This window comes from Glossina fuscipes, unplaced genomic scaffold (genome assembly GCF_014805625.2).
Source record: "Glossina fuscipes isolate IAEA_lab_2018 unplaced genomic scaffold, Yale_Gfus_2 2, whole genome shotgun sequence".
Classification (NCBI taxonomy): domain Eukaryota; kingdom Metazoa; phylum Arthropoda; class Insecta; order Diptera; family Glossinidae; genus Glossina; species Glossina fuscipes.
In genome coordinates this window covers 15,447,363-15,467,075 of record NW_023998416.1, presented here as the reverse complement: position 1 = coordinate 15,467,075, position 19,713 = coordinate 15,447,363, and the positions used below count along the sequence as shown (strand labels likewise).

At 35.5% G+C, this 19,713-nt stretch overlaps 5 protein-coding genes across 5 annotated transcripts; 3 read left to right on the top strand and 2 right to left on the bottom strand.

Moving 5' to 3' along the window:
* Positions 1-2,347: 2,347 nt before the first annotated feature.
* On the bottom strand, positions 2,348-6,688 carry LOC119633939 (apoptotic chromatin condensation inducer in the nucleus). The gene is made up of 5 exons (XM_038027786.1): positions 4,965-6,688; positions 4,689-4,902; positions 4,427-4,631; positions 4,250-4,362; positions 2,348-3,592 (listed from the first exon to the last, which is right to left on the bottom strand). The coding sequence occupies exons 1-5, from the start codon at positions 6,461-6,463 to the stop codon at positions 3,389-3,391; spliced, it is 2,235 nt and encodes a 744-aa protein (XP_037883714.1). The 5' UTR covers positions 6,464-6,688; the 3' UTR covers positions 2,348-3,388.
* Positions 6,689-7,024: 336 nt separating this feature from the next.
* Positions 7,025-9,279, top strand: LOC119633940 (twinkle protein, mitochondrial). Its single transcript, XM_038027787.1, has 3 exons — positions 7,025-7,926; positions 7,988-8,107; positions 8,258-9,279. Exons 1-3 carry the CDS (start codon positions 7,230-7,232, stop codon positions 9,277-9,279), a joined length of 1,839 nt encoding a protein of 612 aa, XP_037883715.1. The 5' UTR covers positions 7,025-7,229.
* Positions 9,280-9,427: 148 nt separating this feature from the next.
* On the bottom strand, positions 9,428-9,777 carry LOC119633945 (cysteine-rich PDZ-binding protein). Its single transcript, XM_038027793.1, has 2 exons — positions 9,620-9,777; positions 9,428-9,557 (listed from the first exon to the last, which is right to left on the bottom strand). The coding sequence occupies exons 1-2, from the start codon at positions 9,763-9,765 to the stop codon at positions 9,428-9,430; spliced, it is 276 nt and encodes a 91-aa protein (XP_037883721.1). The 5' UTR covers positions 9,766-9,777.
* Positions 9,778-10,028: 251 nt separating this feature from the next.
* LOC119633944 (probable splicing factor, arginine/serine-rich 6) lies at positions 10,029-15,350 on the top strand. Its single transcript, XM_038027792.1, has 3 exons — positions 10,029-10,168; positions 10,334-10,773; positions 13,910-15,350. The coding sequence occupies exons 1-3, from the start codon at positions 10,166-10,168 to the stop codon at positions 14,271-14,273; spliced, it is 807 nt and encodes a 268-aa protein (XP_037883720.1). The 5' UTR covers positions 10,029-10,165; the 3' UTR covers positions 14,274-15,350.
* On the top strand, positions 11,713-13,851 carry LOC119633942 (nucleolar protein 58). Its single transcript, XM_038027790.1, has 2 exons — positions 11,713-13,184; positions 13,379-13,851. Exons 1-2 carry the CDS (start codon positions 11,914-11,916, stop codon positions 13,689-13,691), a joined length of 1,584 nt encoding a protein of 527 aa, XP_037883718.1. The 5' UTR covers positions 11,713-11,913; the 3' UTR covers positions 13,692-13,851.
* Positions 15,351-19,713: the final 4,363 nt, after the last annotated feature.

The following is a 19,713-nucleotide window of genomic DNA, read 5'->3' as shown; positions in this document are numbered from 1 at the left end:
TGATGATACTTGTCTCCTACTTCCAAAGAATTTAGGCATGCATGGATCAAAATTTTAGTAAGTAGTATAAATTGAAGTATAACAAGACCCGGCCCGTTATACCATACATCACCATTCAGTTATCCACATAAAGACTTTTCAAAAGAAAACGAAGAATTGGTCCGACCCGGTCATTTTCAGTACGTCGGTGTATCAAATTGCATTAAAATATTTCACAAATTGCTGCTCGGAGGAGTCGAACACAAGAAAACAAGAAGGACACACAAGCCCCAAACGATTCGGAGAAAGTGGTTCTGAATCGATTGATATAATATCAATCTATCCTATCTCAAGCCCGCCTGTACGTCGCTTACGTCCACACAAAGCTAATGCACCCTTGTATCTCAAGCGGTAAAGAGCTTAAAAATGGCGCTATGTCGCCGTAGACCTTAGTTGCTCTATTATAAATTTTCGCAAGTATATATCAACTTCTGGTCTCAACATAACCGAATTCAATTAACGATAGTTTATCTTAAAATGTGAACTGGGCCGCAGAATGCATCTACAGAAGAAGTGGGCAACCTTTACGTTTATGTGATGTGTTTTTTAACCTATTATTAAGGCTGAATAAAGTGCATATTCGCTAAATTTTTTCCATCGGCATATATACCTTTAGTTTTCAATTTAGAATATATTTTCAATATCAACCTGTGCGTTATTCTTCAACAACAGTATTAAATGTTTCGATTTCATACTAATTTCTTTTCAGGTCATTTAGAAACTAAAAAAAATCTTCTAATGCTTTTATCGTGCGTGATATTCCATCAAAGTATCCCCAACGTCAGACAACAATTTAAAGGAATTCAGAATTTTTTATATTATAGGTCACCTATTGCTTATTTAAGTACCCGCAAAAAAAAAAAAATGGTTAGACATTTAGGCATTTGGAAGATCATGAAGCCGCTCAAGTAAACCTTAGCTGGCTAAGAGCTGTGCAAGTGTTTGATCTATATCGCCCACAAAAATTTGCCAGAATTCAATTCATATTAACTGGAATCTATATCGTCAGATATGGAACAACTGTTATTAAAACATTAAATCATTGATGCCGCAGGATTTAGATTTATCGGGATCTGTTGAGCATATAACAAAGTTTATTGAAGCATATATTATTTGCTGGCTGATTTTTACTTTTAAAAGCCGTAATTTTTTTAAAGACATAATATACTACATTCTCGATTTGGCAGTATCGTCTGTCAGATTTCATTGTTGGGCTGGAATTGCTCTATCAAAGGCTAGTAAAATAGAAACTAAATTAAATGGATTAGGCGCAATTAGATATGTGAAGATGTTCTTGAAATGAATCAATTTATTTATTTGGTTCTTTTCACAGTCCCCTAATTTTATGAGAAGAATATGAAGAGGTTGTGCGTGAGTATTCACTCATATTTTTCACGTTATTTAAAGCACGACTCGGAAAATCTTTCGATGGAATAGTACGTACAGGACGGAATGCAACCTTAGATACCTTGGATTATTATTATTATGCCTATTTTTATCTTTTAAAAATAACGATTGTTCTTTTTGTATGGGAAATTTCCGAATGCAAAGTTATGTTATGCTTTGCTCATATTGGCAGTTAACTTGAATTGCACGGCTTACGAGCAATTTGTTCCTGTGGACATATTATTACCTCATATTATAGAACTCCTATACAATGAGCATACTTCTATATTAACAGTTCGTTCAATTAATTTCAAGTGTTTTATACATTATATATATATATATATATATATATAAATATACATTATTAATATATAACTTGAAAATTTTCAGCTTTCGCCTTGAACTTATGACCGACTAACTCGTGATCAACCACTGTTCACACGAAACCCTTCTCCACTTCAGTCCTCCAAGGTCTCATTCGATTATTTGCTACTACCACCAAGGAAATTAGATTCACTGGATTTTTGCATGAGGCGGTTTTTTTAGCGTTGGGGTCGACACAGTCATTGCTGAAATTGCACCCATCGGGGTCATATTGACAACATATTGCAGGACATTGATGACATGAATGTAACTGTCCACAACCCCGTCTCACGATTATATGTCTTATGCCGCCCCATTGTCCTTTAAGTATAGCACAAGTGCTCAAATTCTGGACACATTCCTTTACATATCTTGGAAGCTTTGGGAAGATAGCTAACGCAGAAGCAACTGTTACAGCCGGTTATTATATTGATGAATTAACAACATTGAATTACAACAATTAAAATAATATCTAAAGTGAGTTTTTTTTAAGTCAATGGGTCGTCAATCTTCACCTCAGTATGATTCTCATGTAATAAATAAAAGGATTTCCGATGACTTCTCTGTATGTGAATGAAGGTTTATTAATTTTCTCATTCTTTACATTGGAAATACCTTAAACCACTACTACGCTCCCTCACTATTACACTTTTCTCTTCGGATGTGAAATGGTATTTGAATTAACTCATTTGCATTAATTATTTTTTATTGCGTTCATTTATTCTCCGTTCATTGTAAGCGTCGCAATATGTTCTCCTAAATTTCATCATTGGCTAACACTCTTTTCAATATCTTTTTTTTTTTTTTCTTTTTGATAATATTAAAACTATTTTGAAAAAAATGTTATGAATGAAAGAATTTTACAGACATGTTTGACATATTAGTCTGCAGCATTGCTTTTATGCGATTTTGTTTTTATATAGATAGATCTGCATGAAAAGATAGATCTGTTTTTTTAATAGTACGCTTGAATCCACAGTAAGTAGTAAAAGCTGCTGCTGTACTTGCTGCTGTATTTGGTGTCGCTGTGCTGCTTATAAACATTGCTGATGTTGTAAGACAAGTTTCCGGCCCTTTCTTTGCTAAGCAGTTACGCATGATGTCATGATGTTCATTTCTGAGAGGACGTGCCGAACGGTTAAGGAAATGTTGTTGTCGTAGTATTTGTTTACGGAATAGCTAAAAAGTTGTTTAGAGACAAATTAATAATAAAAGAAAAAAACGAAAAAAAAAGTATTTAGAAAATGTGTTTTTAAGTTAGAAATTTGGAAGGTTCACACTATATTTATGCAAACGACAAATAAACAGATGGAAACCGGCTTCACATGAAAACATTTCCAGCCACTTTTTCTTTTAAAAGGTTAATCAGACACTTAATGCGATATGAAGGGAAAAGTTTTCATTTTCGAAAACAAGCTCGATAGAGCATATTAAATGACGTTCAATCACATTTTAGATTTTTGCTTTAAGAAAATTTTTGTTCCTTGGTACGGAATAAAAATTTTTACGATTGCGTGAGGCTGTTCTATGCTGCATTGAGAAGAAATCTAATACAAGGTTTTTCTATTTTAATATGAGGGGGCAAAGGCCACTAAAATCACTAATAGCGACGTCTATCACGGCTGCGTGATCGTCGACGATCATTTGATCTATTACGACGATGGTCCCGGTCACGATCCCGTTCACGTTCACTCTGACGATTCCGTTCTTTTTCTCGCTCTTTTTCGCGCTCCAATTCTCTTTGCTTAAGACGTTGCTTTTGTTCTTCTAAGCGCTTCTGTCGTAAAGCTTCTTTTTCAGCAATCTGCAGGATAAAAAATATAATCAGAAACAGAATTAACGATATATAAATGTTAAGTGATTTGTGAGATAGTTATTATTTTCCGAATTCGGACTTGGAAAAAAACCAAAGATAAGATTTAATTGACAGGCATCGCTTTTAAATCTCTTAGAAAGTACTAAGACTTGCGGACATATTTCGGAGTTTCACTCAATATGATCTTGGTAACATCGAAGCTTTACCTTGTCAGAAATAATTCCTTTTTAACAGTTAAAAATGTTAAAATTAGACATCTCTGGCAATTTCATATTCATACATTTTCTACGCTTCTTAATTTTCAAATTTTTTGGTAAGACATTTGGAAATTTTTGTGCACATATTAAAACTTGATCCGCCGTAACGAATGCGTTCAAGTTTCAAACTTCGTCACTGCAGCAACGGAGAGTGACTTAAATTCCCTCAGCCTGATAAGGTATTGAGGCTTTATTTTCTGTATGGGCGAAGGAGATTACTGCACTTCCAGAGTTTGATAAAGGGTAAAGCAGAAGTGGCCCATTTTCAAAAGTTCAAGGGAAATTTATTTACTAAATTCTCTTAAGACTATTTTTAGACATCAACTTCTTTACTTTTTGCTCATATAAAAACTTTGGTTTAATAAATCTAAAAAAGATTCAATTTTACCTGTTCTGGTGTTAAAGGTAACCAGTAAATACAAGGCGTGGCCTTAGTTTTGCGAAATAAATCGTCTAATAGTCTCAAAGGAGGATCGTTATCCTTCTTCTTTTGTTTGCGCACTACCATTTGAAAAAAACAACAATAAATAACTTTTTTTATGGAAAGGATCAACTGATTTCTTACCCGGTGTTAAACTTGTACTTCGTGGCTCACGCTCGCGGTCACGTCGCCTACGTTCTTTCTCACGCTCATTCCTTTCCGTCTCACGCAATCTTGAGCCTTCAGTTTCCCTGCTACGTTCTCGACGCTTCTCTGCATCCTTGGTATTCTTTTCCCGGTCGAGATTCTCTTTTTTACCAACATCCCATTCGCGCACTGGCCGGTTGCCCTTTAACAACAACAATTGCGTTAAAAATTATTTCGATTAAATTTTATTACAAATTACCTTTTTCTCTTCATCAGGACGCTCCCTACTCCAACCCGTGCCCATTATAAGATTATCCTTATTAGTATCCTGACCAAATTTTGGACAATCCTCTTTGGTCGATTCAACTGCTTTTAACATATCGGGTTTCAAACCAAAATCGACGTTTAAACATTTTGGATTTGAGACAGGCCAACGCACGCCATGCAAGGCATGTCTCGTTTCGATGGCTTCACTGCAAACGTAAATAAAGACAGCTTTAAATAAATCATGAATTATTTACGAAATTTGACTTACTCTTCCGTTTCATATTCAACATAGCATTTAGATTTGATACGATCAATCCAAAAGCCATCTTCGACAATTTTCCCAGTTCGTGCTAATAAACCTTTTAACTGAAGTACCGTAAAGGGTCTTACTAAATTGGTAATGTATAAAACACTGCTGGTTTGGTTACGGGCTGGACTAGGTGAACGTTGCACAGAGACGGGCCCAACACCTGCTCCTGAAACCAAAGCGGTCACTTTGTCGTTATATTGCTGTTGATTCTTCTGGATTTTGGCTAAAGGTTTTGAACTTTTATCCACCTTATCGCTGGCCTCACGACGGCGTTCCGGTTCTGGAGATGGCGACTTTTCACCCTCCTCACGTTCTGAATGAACCAATTCCTCCACTTCCGATGAAGACTCTAATTGCACGTCGCTCAACGGCACTGGATGAACGTCGGCAATCAAGGTCTTCAGCGAATCGGTGGAAATGGCCAGAACGGGTTCTTTACTCTCAGCCGCTTTCTTTGTAATCCAACGACGTTTGCGGGTGCGACCTGTATCAGCTGCTGCATTAGAGGTTTCATTAGTTTTGAGTGCGTCTTGAGTGTGGTTTACCTCCTCCATTTTGTTGGGTGATGATGTGCGTGAAAATGGTCTCTTATCCTTAACCCTATCAATGGCAGAACTTCCTTCATACTCTTGGCTAGCTTTTTTAGCATTTTTATCCTCTTCTTTATCGGCCTTATTTAGATTCTCTTGCGCTTTAGCATTCATTTCAACAATTTCTGGCTTTTCAATTACTTCGCCCTCCTCGGGTTCGTCATCTTTCTGCGATTTTTCTTTCAAAGGAGACTGTTTTGCTGGCGGACTATTACTTCGCGATTGCGGTGTGTTGTCGCGTGTGTGTAGTTTCACTTCATCTTGATCATCCCTATCATCCTCTTTATTTTGTTCATTTGGTGTTTCATGTTTTTTATTTTCTATTTCAGCTGATTCGTGGACATTTGTTCTAACGATATTCTCTGCCTCCACTTTAATTTCAGCTGTATTTTCACTTTCCTTTGCACAATCAACAGGAACGTTAGAAATTTGTTCCTTTTTTATATTTTCTTTATCCATGCGTTCATTCTCATATCTGTTTTTTTCATTATCTGTTTTCCCTTCGCTTTCATCATTGTCTGTAGTGTTTACAGTTCCATTCTCTTCTTCTGGTATAGATTTAATTTTTGCTTCCGGGCTTAGCGCCCGGTTATTGCGAGTACGCTTAATAGAACTACAACGCTCTTTTACAGGAGTTCTATTGCGAGAACTACGTCTACGCCTATTCTCAATACGTTCATCGCTGGAATCTGTTGTGCGGTCTAAGTCCATCTTAATAGAATTTTCTGATTTCGAGTCCGTACCAGCGTCTGTGACTTTATCGTCTTCCGATATTGAAGGCGATTTTCGGCGCCTACCTGCACGACGTTGTGTCGGAACTGGTGAAGACACATCCGTAGACTTTCTTCTTTCACTTCTTCTACGCATTTTTAATATACACTTCACCAAATACAATAATTCAGTATGTTTTTCTTCAACTATTGCAATAAATTTTGATATTTGCTCCACGTAATTTGTAAAATGTTCGCGTTGATACAGACGATTTTTCAGCAACTTTTAGAAAATTCAATTACTGCTTACAAGCGAGAGGAACCATATTTTTTCACAGAGCACGTTCAGCATAATGTTTCATTAGTTTTGATTTTATGGTATTACCAGTTGAAATAAACATAAGAGAAAAACGAACATTTTGAGCAATATGGAGAAAGACTTTTTATAACTTAACACATAAATCGCTTGCCGGCCCGCATGAAGATGGCAACGTCGTTTTTGCAGCGTTGCTGTAAAAGAGGAACCAATTGGGGACTTGGGGGACTTTTGCCGATGGCTTTGCAAATTAGCATAGAGTGTTATGTTCGCTCTGTAAATAGCAGAAAATTTAGCTACTGTTTTTTTTAATTTGATAATAAAAAAAAAAATTATGGCGGCCTATGTTTAGGCTAACTTAATATTATTTATAATACCAGAATCATGCTGCGACTGATTATTTGTTTTCGAACTTTACTTCGATGTAATATTAGTACATGTACCTTTTTTTTAATATAATTTTTAATGTTTTAATTATAATATCGGTAACAAGAAAAGACAACAAAAATCTTGCTTTCGCTTTTAAATGTCAAAGTGTAATTCAATGGGACGCTGTGGTTTTGTTCTTTACCTTGCTTTTTTTTTAATGTAAAGTTACTTATTTGCAATGCGTGCAGCGATTTGGCGGTCAGCTTTTTGGTTAAAAAGCCAAAAATGTCAGTTCCGGATAAAATACAGGTCGGTTACTTCAAAATCAGTGGTTGTGGACATAGATGAAAGTGATCAGGATTTGAACCATTATTCAGATTTTAAAACTCTTCTGAAAACTAAAGGAATACCAACTAAAGATGGTCACACGTGTTTGCAAATATCTTGTGAAATGTGTACAAGCGGCTCAACGGCGTGGGCATATGTAAATAAACGCAGCGGAGCTTTTATGTGTCCAAGCTGTGATGTAAAACTTCCTCTAGCTGCTGTAAAGAGCGCTTATGAGAAACGAAGGAAAATTGTGGATTACCAACAGGAACAGAAGAAAGAATATAAGACGAAATGTACAGATCCTGTGCCACGCGAGATATGTGAGAGCTTGCACATCACTGGTTTAAAACAGGTGGACTTTGAGTTATTAGGAGCTGCTTATGACAAGAACATGAATATTTTACAATTTCCTTTAAAAAACGCTAGTAGTCGGTACGTAGGCGAAAAGTGGCTTTTCTTAAGCAGTGGTAATGAAGAATCCCATTGCGACAACAATACCTCTGGTTTACTAACACATTGCGTAGGTGACAAACAAAAAGAAAAAGCTGTAGTGGTGTCACGTACAGTGGATTTCTTGGCATTGATAGCTCAACGATTAGAAACCCGTGTGTAGTATAAATTATAAAGCAGTTTTGTAATCAAAAATTTTTAGTTTTTCTCTTGTAGACTCCATTGTATGTCTACCTTATGGTCTAAAATCACTTCCTCAGGAATGCCTACCAGGCTTGGAGCAGTTCAAAGAATTGATATTATGGTTCAAATATGATTCCCCAAGTTGGGACATAGGTAAGAACAATAAAGTTTCTGATATGAGAACGAATTTGCCTTTGGCCCTCATAACTATTTTGTTAAACATAGGTGCGATTAAGGCATTTTTCACATTTCTGTTATAACAAGTAAATATTTTTAAGTCGAAATTATCAAACATATTTCAAGGTAAGATGTTTGCCAGCAAAATGGGAGAGAAGCGTTGTCGTCTTATAAGGCCTACCGATATGGAGCCGTCGCCGTTTGAAACTCAACGCAAACGCTACAATGTATATCACATTCTCCAACGCGCCACGGCAGTACGTCATCCGTCCATCACCACTTTTAGTGGTCTTCGGAACGGTATTTTGAGCGAATTGCAAAATATTGAAAAAGTGCACGGCGTCAAGTGGAAACGTTTTCCTGCTTTAAATAAACTTTTAAAAGGTCATCGTAAAGGAGAACTGACTATCTTAACCGGACCTACAGGTTGCGGCAAAACGACATTTATGAGTGAGTATTCTTTGGATTTAGCTTTACAGGGTGTTTCGACATTGTGGGGTTCTTTCGAAATCAGAAATTCTCGTTTGGCCGTTACACTATTACGTCAGTTTGTCGGCTACTCTTTGGAAAAAAGGCTGCATGAATTTGAACATTGGGCCACCGAATTCGAAAAGCATCCTATATATTTTATGACGTTTCATGGACAACAACCCCTTAAGCTGGTTTTAGACGCTATTGAACACGCTCATTATGTACATGATATTCACCACGTCATTATTGATAATCTGCAATTCATGATGGGCATGTCTTATCGCGTTGACAAATTTTGGGAGCAGGACAATATTATAGCTGCTTTTCGCTCTCTGGCTACCAAACGCAACGTCCATGTTTCTCTAGTTATGCATCCCCGTAAAGAACGTGACGAAGGCGATTTAACCACCAATTCCATTTTCGGGTCTGCCAAAGCTACACAAGAAGCTGACAATGTCTTGATAATACAAGACAAACGCTTAACTTCAATAAGCGGTAAAAAATACTTGCAGGTGGTTAAAAACCGTTACAGCGGCGACTTAGGAATAATGCCGCTAGAATTCAACAAAGAAGCCTTAAGTTACGCCAGCACTGCAAGAAAGAAAAAAAAAGAGAAAGACAAAGAGAAAGAGAAGTCTTCGACTGAAGACGTTTTGCCAAAATGTCCTGTGGAATAAATATCATTTCCGACTTTGATGGAATACTTTTAATTTTTTCAGGATATTATATTTAAGAAATTACAATGGAAATTATTTTTACACCATATTTACATTAAATTTATTTCTAAGAACTAAAATCTTAATTACATAAAATACAAAAAAAAATCTAGGTCGAACTTTGCTTATAATTTTTAACATTCATTAATTTTTTTCCACACATTGCGCAAATCGCTTTTTTATATGCGCATGATTGGCAATAATGCGAACCAGCTTGATGTACCTTTTGTCGGCAAATTCTTTACATTAAAATGAAACAGAATTATAACTTTCCAAGAAATGCTACCGAACAAATTATTACCTGCATGGAACTTTCCCTACGGGGTTAAATCTGTCTTTAGCGGAAGTTAAAGCTTTATTTTCATTAATTTTTCTCGCAGAGCCTGTTTTCCAAGGATCTGGAACGGCGATCTTGGCTAGCTTTTGTTCACATTTCTCACAAACCATTATTAATTTGCAATATTTGTTTTTTATTTTGAGCTTCTTCTTTGCAAGAAACATTCATTGCGTGAACGCAGTACACAGTATTTTAATTTGGTAGCACTAGTAAAATATGTCTATTACTTTATTTGTGTTTGTATTATTTAATGTCTCAAAAGATGCTTCTGACGCTAATATATATGACGATAATTGAAATTGGCAGTGCCTTAGGTAGAGTGGGAAGTCGTCTTTTTTACTGGCAGCACTATCAGAATAAAGGTTTTGCGCGTTGCAACAAAAAAGAAAAGAAAACATTTTTCATTTTTTCTATATATTTTTTTGAAGAATATGTCGCAGTTTAAGTAAAAAGCTATAATTATCTGAAAAATATCGGGTGTACTATTATTGGAAATTAATTAAATTAAAAATGGTAAATTCCTATAAGCAAGCAATTGTTGAGATTTGCTGTAAATATAAAATGAATCGATTTTTTATTCATGGCTTGTACAATAACTACCCTTATATGGAAGTGAATTATTTCTTGATTTTTAAAGTTTCGTTTTTCTTTTCCATTCTATATAAATTTTTGTTTTAGTCAAAAAAAATGTCTCGCTACCCAAGCGATCGAAAAGTGTATATCGGCGATTTGGGTAACAATGCTCGAAAAAATGAGTTGGAACATGTTTTCAGTGCGTACGGTGCGTTGCGCAGCGTGTGGATAGCTCGGTCACCGCCGGGTTTTGCTTTTGTGGAATATGAAGATGCCCGTGATGCAGCTGATGCGGTTAGAGGTTTAGATGGCCGCACTATATGTGGGCGACGGGCCAGAGTTGAATTATCTACAGGTAAAAGCACCCGTGGCGAACGCCGGGGAGGAGGCGTAGATGGGCGTACTATATGTGGCCGACGGGCTCGAGTTGAAGTATCTACAGGTAAAAGTACTCGAGGTGGCAATGGTGAAAACAAATGCTATGAGTGCGGTGATAGAGGCCATTATGCTCGAGAATGTCGCAGACATGGTCGTCCCAAAAGACGGTAAGTGTTTGTTAAAGCTCATTACATTCTTGGAAATCATAGCTAATTAATATGTGGGCAATTTTTTGATTGTTAATATTCCTTAAAAGGTTGAGTTTTAATAATATAACAATTAATGTGCATCGAAAGTATCCTTGACGCGACATGTACATGGCTTTATGAGAAGCCTTACGTTTCCGCTAGCTGAATTGCTAGCTGATTTTGCAGAGCAATTTTTCAACTGAATATACGCTGCATTTACGCTGCATTTTCCATTCGTTATTAGCCTAATATGTCGGGGTACATAACCGCACACGTTCCTATAAATTTCGAGGATATTAAAATCTAGTTCCTTTTGTAGAAACCTGGCAATTATTAAAATTAACAATTTCGAGAGTACTAAGGAATGCAATAAACTGATCTGTACCATAGTGTCGGACGAAAATTTACAAAATAGACTAGTTCGATATGCATATCCAAAGTAACTTCTTCGAGAAAAATTTAAATCGTAACTGCGGCTTACTTGTTACGAAAGACGTACTACACGTGCGGTGTCTGTTTTTATGTAATTACCTTTGTTTTTCTATGAATAAACCATCTCAATTTTGTCAGATAGGATCGGTAAAGCTCGTATTGCTTTCGTTTGTTGAAAGTATACATTGTGGTCTCCTCAAAATTTCGTTTTTTTTATTAAAAATTGGAAAGATTTATTGCTTCATTTAAATGAAGATAGTTTCAGTGCATATATTAGTTGCTTATTAAGTGTAGTCATTGCGAAATTACGTTTGTTTATGCAAATGTTGATAAAAATTTTGCTGGCCTATGTATACTCCAATTTGAAAACTTTTGTGTATATTGACTGTTGTGAGGTTTTAAATGGAAATTTGCTTGTTTTGCTCAGTAGCATCATATAACATTTAAGTATCTGGCAACGCCGAAAATCTTAAATTTAAAGTGCTTGAAAATCATTGCCTATCGTGACATCCAGAGGGCTATTCTCTTTTTGCACGTGCTTTTTTTTCTCTTTAAATCCGTCATTTTGGATTTATGAAAACATATTGTATTGTCTACGTATGGCGTGAAGTTATTTGGCTTTTAAGTAATTTTAATAAACGCAAGAATTGATTTGTTTTCTACGTGTAAAAAAAAAAGAAAAATAAAATGTTTGTTTTGTATGAAACACCGGCCGGATACGCCATATTTAAATTGTTAGATGAGAAAAAGTTAAAAGAAGTGGATAACTTATACCAGGAGTTTCAAACTCCGGACAGAGCCAATAAATTGCTGAAATTAAAACATTTTCAAAAGTTTAATGATACCACAGAAGCCTTGGCTGCTGCCACGGCCGCGGTTGAGGGTAAAGTGTCGAAACCCTTAAAGAAAACCCTTAAGAAATTGTTTGGCGATGAAGTGCAAGAATCGCTTCTTGTAGCCGATGCAAAGTTGGGTAACGCCATTAAAGATAAATTTGCTGTGCAATGTGTTTATAATACTGGAGTTCAGGAATTGATGCGTTGCATTCGCCAACAAGCAGACAGTTTGTTAGGTGGATTACCCAAAAAAGAAATGACTGCTATGGCTTTAGGTTTGGCGCACTCACTCTCGCGTTACAAACTAAAGTTTTCCCCAGACAAAATTGACACCATGATTGTACAAGCTCAGTGCTTGCTAGATGATTTGGATAAGGAGCTTAATAATTATATAATGAGAGCACGTGAATGGTATGGTTGGCATTTTCCGGAATTGGGAAAACTAATCACCGACAACATTGCTTTTGTGAAAACCATCAAATTGGTGGGTACCCGTGACAATATAGCCGTCGCCGACCTATCAGATATATTGCCGGAGGATGTGGAGGAGAGAGTTAAGGAAGCCGCCGAGATTTCCATGGGCACCGAGATATCAGAAGATGATACAATTAATATCCAATGTTTATGTGATGAGATTTTGTCAATTAGTGAATACCGCGCCCATTTATACGATTACCTCAAGGCTCGCATGATGGCTATGGCCCCGAATCTGACAATTCTAGTGGGAGAGACAGTGGGTGCTCGTTTAATTGCTCATGCTGGTTCTCTGATTAATCTTGCTAAACATCCTTCGTCCACGGTACAAATATTGGGTGCCGAAAAGGCTCTATTCCGTGCCTTAAAAACCAAAAAGGACACACCAAAATATGGCCTGATATTTCACGCTCAGTTAGTAGGACAAGCGAGTTTAAAGAATAAAGGTAAAATATCGCGCTCTCTAGCAGCCAAGGCTTCGCTAGCTACGCGCGTTGACGCTTTTGGTGAAGAGGCCACCTTTGAATTGGGTGCAGCCCACAAAGTTAGACTGGAAGCCAGACTTCGCCTATTAGAAGAAGGTAATTTACGTAAACTATCCGGTACAGGGAAAGCGAAAGCAAAATTTGAGAAATATCAAGCAAAGAGGTAAGTATAACTTTGAAAATTTTTGATTTTGTGTCTAAATCCGTGATGATAATTAAAGGTTTCGCAATTGTCAGATGCTATATTGCTAAAATGACGAGAAACCTTGGCTGTCTGAGTTAAATAATTAGCACAGAGTCATAAAGAAACTTTATCCAGAAATTTGTATTAACTTTCTATAAAATTGTAACTTATAGCGAAGTTTTTACCTATCATCCTGAAGCTGATAGTACCTTGGGCTTAGCGAAGAAACGAAAACATTCAGATGCTGCGGAATGCAGTAAATCTGCAAAAAGTCAAAAAATTGAACCTGAAGATGTAGCAGTGGAAGCAGAGAAATCTCCTGATACTGAGGAGTTAAAATCTGAGAAGAAAAAGAAGAAGAAGAAAAATAAAAACAAAGATCAAGACACCACCCTAGTTGCCGATGCGGACGCGCCAGAACCTTCAGGGACACCGGCTAAAAAGAAGGTTAAAAAAGATAAAGATGTACTTGTGGAGTCAGACTGAGCTGGCATCTACAGCTTTTTATTGTTCATCTTAGGCTACTGCTTTATAAAAATTGATAATACCTTAAGTTTTTGTATTAGTCATAAAAGAAATAAATGAATTAAAACCTACAATAGTTTTTAATGTCGATATAATATAACCACATCGTAATATTTTTATACATCCTTATATTGTTTTCATTTATTAATTGATTTTTATTATTAAATTTTCGAAAACAGTTACTCGCGCAGTCGTTCCCGCAGCGCCTCAAGAGGTCGCAACAGGTCATCGCACTCACGTTCGGTATCACGTTCTCATAGCCGTAGCCGTTCTGCTTCCGCTTCAAGAGAAGTACGCAAAACCACCCGAGATATTTATGGCCGAGGTAGAGAGAATGGACGTGAGAATGGCGATGCACGCTACAGCGAAGACGAGCGCAATGGCGGTGGCCATTCAGCTTCACCCAGACGCCGTTATGCAGATGACTCACCTTCACCAAAACGTAGTTCTCACTCGAAACGAGTGCGATCCGAATCGCGTCGACATGGCGGTGGAGGAGGTTCTTCCATTTCGCGTTCTCGCTCAACTTCTCATCGAGATTAGCAGAAAACTGACAAAAGCTTTTTAGCAGCTTATGTGTAGTAAAAAAAATTTTTTTTAACCGATCTTTTACCATGACTTCACGCATACATTAATAATAATAGGAGCAGCCATTCATATGTCGTCAGCTACTCCCTTTAAAACTTTTAAGATAAAAATTATGCGAATATTCAATAATTCTCAAACAACTGTTCATTGTATTTAAGTATTATAACTTTTCGTTTGGTCTTTTCCTAGCTAGAAAGAGAGATGGAAGGAAACAAGACATCTGAAATTAAAACAATTTTCCAATGAATGCAATTTTTTCCTTCAATTCATTATCGAAAGATTTTGTTTCTCGTTTTCGGAAGTAACTATTCTGACTTTGTATAATCGTGATCGCTTATGTTTTTAGTACTGCGACCCACTAACTCGATTTCCAAAAGCTCACAAACGAATTAACTGCAAACACACCAGAGAAATGATAGACTAAGGGTACCTTTAAGCCTTGCAATATTCCCTAAAGGGAAATAAGAGATTTTGTAATTCGAAAATTTTGGTTTGCATACCCATTGTAAGCAAAAGCTCGAGATTTATGGGATCAGTAGAGTTATAGTGCAAGATTTTAAATAAGATCATCCAAATATTTTTTGTATTTTACAAAAATTTAATTTCTAAGCAATGAGAAATGTTAGGGAAAAAATTGCGATGAGAATGTTTTCCGTTTTCAGCTACTAACAAGAAATGCCATAAGACTTGATACTCGCCAACGTTTGCAATACCCACAAAGTGCACACATATTTTCGATCGTCGTGCGAATTTAAATAAATTGACTTTGGTCAACTGTTGGCATTATCCAAATCTTAGATGTGAGATCGATTCATAAACTTAAAGTGCAATAACATCAAAATGCTGCATATTGTCTTCGGAACTGGATCTGCACAAGTTCGGTTTGCGAAACTACACAAGATCTGATTGCCAGAAAAGGTTAAGCGAGCTTTCTATGTCTTCGCCTTGCCAGTTTTATTTCGCATTATTAACGGGACGTAAAAGATTGCTTGGAAATTGTTTAAATAAAAAAAGAAAACAAAAAAAAAAAAAGATGAAATGAGAATAAATAAGCGAGACGACTCAGGACGTGATCGTAATATATGAAAGGTTTTTGCTCAATGCGTTTATGTTTATTCAAAACAATTTGTCTACCAGATCCATCTGTCTGTCTGCTTTTTAAACTCGCTACGTAAACTGAAATAAGTATAAGTTGTAATATGTCTGTTTGTATATAATGTATACACACTAATTAATTTCGAAAATGATTTTATTTCATTCGCACGTCCATAAAAGTTAAAAGACTGAAATATAACCTTCGCGGGAGTGGCCGAGAATATCAACTGCAACAAATTTCTACCCAAAATTTATTATGTACACGATGTAATAAAAGCTAGGACTTATCGTGCATGTATCGAATAAACTGACTGTTTTCATTCGCATATTTTATGAAAAAAAAAAAAACATATATTCCTTCCGGTACGAAGACGATGCCCTAAATTTAGATAACGTCGGACAAGAGGGTGGTGGGTACGGCCAAAGTGAATATTGTTTTCTCCATTGTTTTATTAATTTCATTTCATTATTTGTGAAAAGTATTTAAAGAAAATTGTAAACATTTCGTATATCCTTCATCAGATTTGTAGAATTTTGCAACAATATATTTTCTATTTTATTTGTTAATATTCCATTATCAGCATCAAAGCATTATAAGCATTAAGCCCATATACTCTTTCTTTTTTTTTTCTTTTCTTTTTTTTTATTTTAAAGATGTTTTCAAATTTTTCGGTATATAATAAGTTATTTGAATAAAATTTTTTTTGTAAAGTATGTTTTTAAAGGATTTTCTTATTAATTGATTATTATATATATGTATATATAATAATATATGCGCATTATATAATACATATTATATAATATATATATATATATATATATATATAATATATGCATTTTTTTTTTTTTTCGACTATGAAAAGTTCAAAAAAAGATTTTATAGTTTTTATAGGTTAAAACATGTATACGTACAGTTTTATTTTTTCCTCCCTATTAATTGTAATTTAAATTAAAGAATGCGCATATCCACACTATGAAAGTTGTGGTATGTGTGTGAAAAAATTGCATTATAATATATTTAAAATAAACTATATAAATATATAACTAGTATTTCCAGAAAAACACAATTTTTTTTTTTTGTTTACTGGATACTGCATTCAAATATAGGAGAAAAGAGGAAGCCCTTGGTTATTTTAATGACTTTATTTATTTAATTAAGTTTCTATTGAGTTGATTTTTCATAGAATGTGTTCCCGTAAATAATTAGATTAGATTAGGCCAACGATAGAAACGCGCTTCCGGCACGATTTTTGACTAATCAGCCAGCTTTTTCATTGCTATCGGCAGGGGATCCCTCAGGAAGATCTATTAGATGTACTTCGTTACTCTTTCGCAACTCATTTAGAATGTCAAGACACTCGTGGCTGTTATCGTGATCCCGAAAAGAGGAAAAAACTAAATTTTCTTACTCTAGAATATTGGTTGGGCGCGGTTGATATTTTCAGAATGAAAGTGGAAATTTATAACGTGTATATGTTGCATTTTATGAGTAACAGACATAACGCACGGAAAAACAAAGGTGCTCACAATTATTGTTACATAGACGTGTGGACGCGTATAGGCATGATCTTTGAAACGTTTGGTGATACGTTCATTTTTGCGAACGGTAGAATGTTTACCGCAGATACTACACAGCTGCGCACGCAGACACATGGACAGATGAACACCGGGACATACTCAGGTGCATTCCGAATTTGAAACTGGCGAAGAATTTATGCTTTAAGGGATATTTGGAGCTTGCTTCTATGCGTCGCAAAGGTTTTGAAAAAAAAAAAGAAAATCATGACAGACCATAAACTTAAGTAATAATGGCCGATTTTTTGTAATACCGCATCGCCCATAGATTAACGATCAAATTTTTGTAGATCAATCCGTTATAGTTTACGAGTGATGAGCTGAAGACAAATTTTTCATTCCCTTTGAAAAACAGTGGTGTCCTCAACTTGCAATGTACTATAGGCGTGTCCTTCGACCGATTCCGCCCATTTGCAATGCCAACCTGCATTCAAGAACTTTCAATGTTTCTGTTAAATTTCATATTTATAGCTTCATTTTTGCGGGCAGGGGTATGTTTACAACACACATTACACAGACATACCGACGGATAGACTGATGTGCTTAAATCAATTCAGAATTTGATACTGATCAAGAATCCGTATACTTCACTGGGCAAGAAAAGTTTCCTTGTGGTATTGAAAACGATAATCCATCATATCCCAATTGTTGGTTTTGCTCGCAATGGTTTGAAAGTCGTGACACGAAATGACTAAAAATGCCATTTTTTGGCTACGTGTTGCAAGAGTTGTCCTAGATACACTGTTGCAGCTCGAATGGGAAGTTCTTTCACGCTCAGCATACTCACCAGACATGGCGCCTTCTGATTACGACTTGAAGAAGTGCGAAAATAGGACGATGATTGGATCGCTGCCTAACTTGTATAAGTTCTTTCGACTCTGCATCGCCATCTTGCCAAAAATATTTACCATATTAATGTTGTAGAAAAAGTTGTAGGTAATATTTTGATTAATATAGATTGTACCGAATTTTTGCAAGCACCTAATATATCAAACTCTTGTCGAAATCGACACTTTCATTTCTTTAATCTAAATATATATATAGTAGTATAGTATAGTATATTAATATACGAGAGCGATGCAATAAGACGATGTTGTAAAATGAAAGTAAAATTGTAAAGTAAAAGTGGTTAGGAAAGGCTATACACTAACAGTAGCTAAAACTTATTCTGACCTTTGTCGCATAGCTGATGAAGGGATATCCTTTCTGTATTGTCAAAAAAGAGAACTAAAACTGATTTAAACTATAAATTGGCTAATGGATTGTGCAGCTTCCCCTCCCTCCTCTTCAATTCTATCAAACTTCTTTTTTGTGCGTATTCATTAAAGTAAAATAAATGAGTAAACAAAATGTAAAATGTGATTAAGCAACCTTCGGCCAACGTTATAATAAAGTGATTTTCAGTCTCCTTAAGTTAAAGCAGTGAAGACACATTGCGGTCAATAATAATTTTTTCGGTAAAGAAATGCCGGGTTTGCCATATCATTAATGAAACTTGTAGCTCTTGCTTTCTTAATGTTTTTTGACGTTTATTTTATACCAAGCAATCGTAGTCCTATTACCATCACTACTCACGTCCCCGTAAGGAAAAGCTTAAAAGAGTTTCGCTTCTCTACACTGTATTGTTTCCGTCAGCAAATTTTCCTGCAGTGTTTTTACGTCCTTCACCGCATGTGGCACAAGGGCGTATTAAGCTTGGACGAATGTGTACAACATTCCGAAGGCTTGAGATTGACCCGCTGTTTATTACACTCGTCGATTCAGAAACATTTTCGGAATCGATCTAGACTTCGCTGTCCGTCTTATTTACTTGCATTCAACTTACAGATCACAATTTTTTAAATATTTTGATGAAATTTGGTATACTAACAGTTTTTATGACAAGGACAAACGCTTTTGAAAACGGTTCGCATCGTACCACTTCTTCGACCACGTCCCATATACCAACCTATTTTGACAAGTCACTATATGATTAAGTGATGTAGGGTATTGAATGATGAACCGGCTTCTGCTAAAATGCTTTTACTTGTTTCCACATTGAAATCAACGATAAAGAACATAGTATCTTTTATTTAGATGATAGCATACTAATAATTAACATGTGCCCACATATTTGAGCCCACGGATGAATGTTGAAATGTGCCTTCTCTATATGGGGATAGATGCATATACAACTAGATGGTGGGCATTAAAGATTTTTTAAATTATTATTGTAGAATTTTATGAAAATATTGTTTTATTACTTTTTCTTTCTTAAACAACAATTTTACATAATAAAATAATCCATCCATCTTTCCTAGCCAATGCTAGGAAAGTGTTCTTCTTCTTTTTAGGTAAAACAAAAAATGAAATAACTATTATAAATTTTATTGATTGTTTGAAAAACTTTGAATACAAAAAGAAAAAAAAAAAAAAAAAATTGATTCCAAATGTTGTTAAATGATGTGAAAGCAAAATGAAAGCGATAAGCAGAAAATCGTGGAATAAATGAATAACTTTATTTACGTAATTTTTAAAATTTTTCCTTCTCTTTGTTCTTTTTTTTCATTTTTTTTTTTTTCTCTTATTCTACGCATCTATAACAACTGTTTTCACTTTTGCTTGGAGTTTTATTTTAAAATTACTTTACACAGATAACAAAACATAGTTTTGCTTTGATTCTGTTCCTTCTAAAATTAACATAGATATGCTTAAGTACATATTAAGTAATTGTAAGCGTAAATCA